General features: G+C 44.5%; 1 protein-coding gene across 2 annotated transcripts in view; it reads left to right on the top strand.

Moving 5' to 3' along the window:
* The window catches only part of DOCK1 (dedicator of cytokinesis 1), a 545,238-nt gene that overhangs the window by 522,927 nt on the left and 18,118 nt on the right, over positions 1-4,193 (top strand). For both annotated transcript variants that reach the window (XM_019555687.1, XM_019555686.1), the window contains exon 51: positions 1,105-1,241. In XM_019555687.1, coding sequence (XP_019411232.1) covers positions 1,105-1,241 — 137 coding nt within the window. The remainder of the gene's footprint in view (positions 1-1,104; positions 1,242-4,193) is intronic.

Raw genomic sequence — 4,193 nt, 5'->3', positions numbered from 1 at the left:
CTGAGTCTGCTCAGAGCTGAAAATGGGTCAGGGCTGATTGACAGCTCCTGAGGTCATAGAAAGGGTAGTCCAGGCCCTGTATGGAATTTTCCACTCTGTCAAACTGAGTCCATGCATTGGCAGCACCTATACTTAAAATTTTGCTTCAACACTTCCATTTACAGCCCCCAAAAAATGTTATGCAAAGGCATCTTGCTCAAATTATAATTGAAATTAGGAATCATAGTACATTTCTTATCAATGCTGCTTCCTCTAAGAGAAGTCCCACTGAATTTTGCTTGAAATTCACTCTGTGCACAGGACCAGTACAAAACGATGCACCTTTTACTTCAAAATATGTTTTTATGTGGTACATGGGGAAAGACCTCATCATAGAAATCAATGTTATTCTATTAATGTTTGCACTTCTATGGGAAAGCTACTTTTCCTCCAATAAATACATGTTTAAAAGCTGTTGTATTTTCACTTGGATTATAGTGTTATTTACTTAAACACCTAATGACGCCTCATTCAATATCATTACAGTGCTCTGGATTTTGAAGGTTTTCCGAAGAGATATGAAGTTAATTATGCGTTTCATTTTTGCATTTAATTCCTAAAAGCCTTTCTGCTAGCTTACTGTGAATAAGCAAATAAAGCTTTCCTCTATTATATTCTGTGTTACCTTAGAAAATAAACTTCTCACAGTCTCAGATATTTCAATATTGTACAAAGTATAGATGCAGAGGTTACAGCTGAGAAAATTTTATTTGCTTTAAATGAGCTGTGAATATCAGTGAGTGAAATCTGAGGCAAGCAACAATCTAGTACAATTTCCTTTTTTATTAAAAAGAGAGAAAGACCTTTGCAGTGTTGATAGAGACCATAGGTCTACAAGTTTACTTATTTTGACACAGTGATCCTTACTGCCATGATTCCATCAGTTTTCTTAATTTAAAAAACATTACTCCAGAAGCAGCAAATAATTATTCAGTCTATGAAATGAATGGACAAATAGATGCATGTGCACTATCTCTATCAGAGCGTTAATCCTTCAAGGAATACTTTGCTTCTTAAGATTGATTTATATGATGCAGAGACTTAAAGAAATGTTAATTCTCATAGGTCTGGAACTCAATGGTTTAGAGATGGCAGACATTCCTCCTCCTCTGCCTCTCAAAGGCAGCATGGCAGATTATGGAAATCTCATGGAAAATCAAGAATTGATTAGTCCTACAACATCCCCACCTGCACATCAAAGAGTAAGTCCAAGAAATACAAATAATTTTCTGCTGTTTTACTCACAATGATGTACTTGCCAAGAATCTAAAGCTATGTGTAATCCTGCTAGTGGACACGTAAGCAGATCCAACTGATTTCTACAGTTACAAAATAGAATTTCAGGGGCATGAAGAAATGTGGTTTCTCATTCTAAATGACGTATAAGGTTAGGTTCATTTTGATGGAGGAAACTAAACCTAAAGCAAAATATTGTTAGATGTGTTGGCAAGAGATCTTAACATGACAGGATATAGTCTCAGCAGCAAATTAGTTTTTATATTTTTCTAATCCTATTTTAGGAGAGGAAATAAACTACATTTCTGACAACTTTTTTCTTTTGAATTCTGTGTCATAGCCATTCAGTCACGATTTGTTTTCCCTGGCAAACACATGTATTCCTGTGAGGTATAAATTTTAGCTATGTTCTTCATCACAACCACAGTTTTCAGCTTCAGGAAGAACAGATGCTTTTTCAACTTTACTTTCCAAAGTCCATTATAATCTGGAAGCTTTTAAAATTAATCCGATTTTCAAAATTCAGTAACACTTTTCAAGAAGGCTGCTAATTTTGCTTACAATAGAGAGTGTGTGTGTGTGTGTGTATGTGTGTGTGTGTAATATATATAATATATAATAAATATAAATATATAATAAATGTCTTGACCTTTAAAATCTTTAACTTCTCTTTTTTGGAAGGAGGTAAGGGGATGTGGGGAGTAGAATTGTGTGCTGGAATTTTTTTTGCACAAATTTGTAGCATAATATTGTGTTTCTGTTTAAATATCTATCTAGCTTTGACTGTACTCCCAGTATACTGAATTTTACCATTCAGAGAATTGGTTAACAAATTTTGGGAAAAATTAATTAACCTGGGAGGAAGATTCCATGTTTGTAGCATTGTCATCAGCAGCAATGGAAAGACTTTACACACATGCTTACATTTATGCATTATGAGTTATTCCATTCAAATCAAAGTGACTACCACTTGTGAATAAATTTCAGCATCTCCCAAAAACCGCAGCCCTAGAGCTAGGGACAGAAATTACACATAAACCAATATATGTGACTGGAAACAAGTTTAAATGTCTAACAGAGCAAATGTTCAGTGCACATAGACCAGTTTCAAAATGGCTGAACTCAATGTAAGGTAGACCTAGATAAATGTAGCGCCAGACGTAAATGATTTAAGTTAAATCAGTCTATCAGAATTCTGTCTCAGATTCCCCGCTCCCAACTCAAGTTAGGTCCAATTCTTCCTGCATACCAAGATGATTTGCACCTCCCCCAACCCTCCCTTGCAGGGCAGGCAGGATAGCCTCAGCTGTACAGCCAAGCTGGAGGAGCGAAAGAGGAAAGGGGAACAGAGTCCTCAGGCCCCAGCCCTGCCCCCAAGCCCCATTCTGTCCAGCTGCAGGCAGAGGGTGTGTCCTGTACCTAACGCTCATCCCCGCACTGAGCCCTCTCCTGCAGGTGGGAGGTAGGAAGTAGTCCCCTGGGCCAGCGCTGGTCCTGGCAGCCAGGGGGCTCCTTACATGGGGATGCCCCCCCCACCTCAGGAGGTTTCCCCTGTCCTGGTCTGGGATCTCCTGAACAAAGAGGATTCCTGTCTCCCCCTCCTCTGTGGTCCAGCTAGTGCTTGGCTCACAGCCCCCATCCCTGCAGCCAGGGGGCTGCCCACATGGGGGGAGCCCCTTCCTAGGGGTCCCCTAGCCCTATTTGCCCTAATGTGTGGAAGCTGAGGGGATTCTTTCCTTCCCCAACATAGGGTGCAGCTCAGCCCCACCCTCACAGGTGGGAAGGGGGAAGCAGTCCCCTATGCCAGCAGCCCAGGGGCTGTCCACATGGGGGGATGCCTCCACCTCAGCGGGTTTTCCCAGCCCACCCAGGGTATCCTGAGCCCTGGTCTGCCCTGCCATGTGGGAACAGAGGTGATCCCCTCCCCTGTGCATTCTGATCAGTGCTTAGCCCGCCCATGCAGGAGGGAAGGGGGAAGCAGTCCCCTGTCCTGCTAGCCGAGGGGCTCACCACGCACAACAGAGTACATAGGGCATTGGGGGATCCCAGGCAGGCTCGGGAAAACTCCTTGAGGTGGCTCTGGTCAAATGGGCAGACCCCAACTACTAGAATGAAGGACTGCTCTCTGCCTACTACTTGTGGGGGCAGCGCCAAACCGCAGCACTCGGGGAATGGGAGGGGAGGAGGAATACCCCTTTGCTCTGGGATGGTAGGGCAGTGCAGGGCTCAAGAGACAACAGCTGAGGCAGGAAAAATCCCTTGAGGTGGGGGGGTGCCCACCATGTGGCAAGGATAAGGGAACTGCTTCCTCCCTCCCACCTGTGGGGGTGGGCTGAGCATCGGGGAAGGGAATGGAGGGGAAGTTTCCTAGGCTTCCTCTGCAGGGCAGATCAGAGCTTGGGGGGCACCAGCTGGGCCAGGGGAAACAGTCTGAAGCAGGAAATGATGCTGTGGTGTCGATACCTACAGTCAGATGGGTTGCAAGTTGGCTAGAGGGCCACACCCAGAGAGTGGGTGTGGATGGGTCATTTTCGACCTGGAGGGATGTTGGTAGTGGGGTTCCCCAGGGCTCGGTCCTTGGGCCCATACTGTTCAACATCTTCATCAGTGACTTGGACGAGGGGGTGAAAAGCACCTTATTCAAGTTTCATAGGTTTCATAGACATTAGGGCTGGAAGGGACCTCGGGAGATCATCGAGTCCAGCCCCCTACCCAAAGGGCAGGAAGTCAGCTGGGGTCATAGCATCCCAGCAAGATAACCATCCAATTTACTCTTGAAGGTGTTCAATGTAGGTGCTTGAACCACCTCCGCTGGCAGGCTGTTCCAGACCTGGGGGACTCGGACAGTAAAGAAATTCTTCCTTATGTCCAGCCTGAAACGGTCTTGCAGGAGTTTGTGACCGTTCAACCTAGTCATC

Source organism: Crocodylus porosus, unplaced genomic scaffold (genome assembly GCF_001723895.1).
Source record: "Crocodylus porosus isolate Cpor-Errol unplaced genomic scaffold, CroPor_comp1, whole genome shotgun sequence".
Lineage (NCBI taxonomy): Eukaryota > Metazoa > Chordata > Crocodylia > Crocodylidae > Crocodylus > Crocodylus porosus.
The sequence above is the reverse complement of the archived record's forward strand: the minus strand, read 5'-3'. Positions and strand labels throughout refer to the sequence as shown.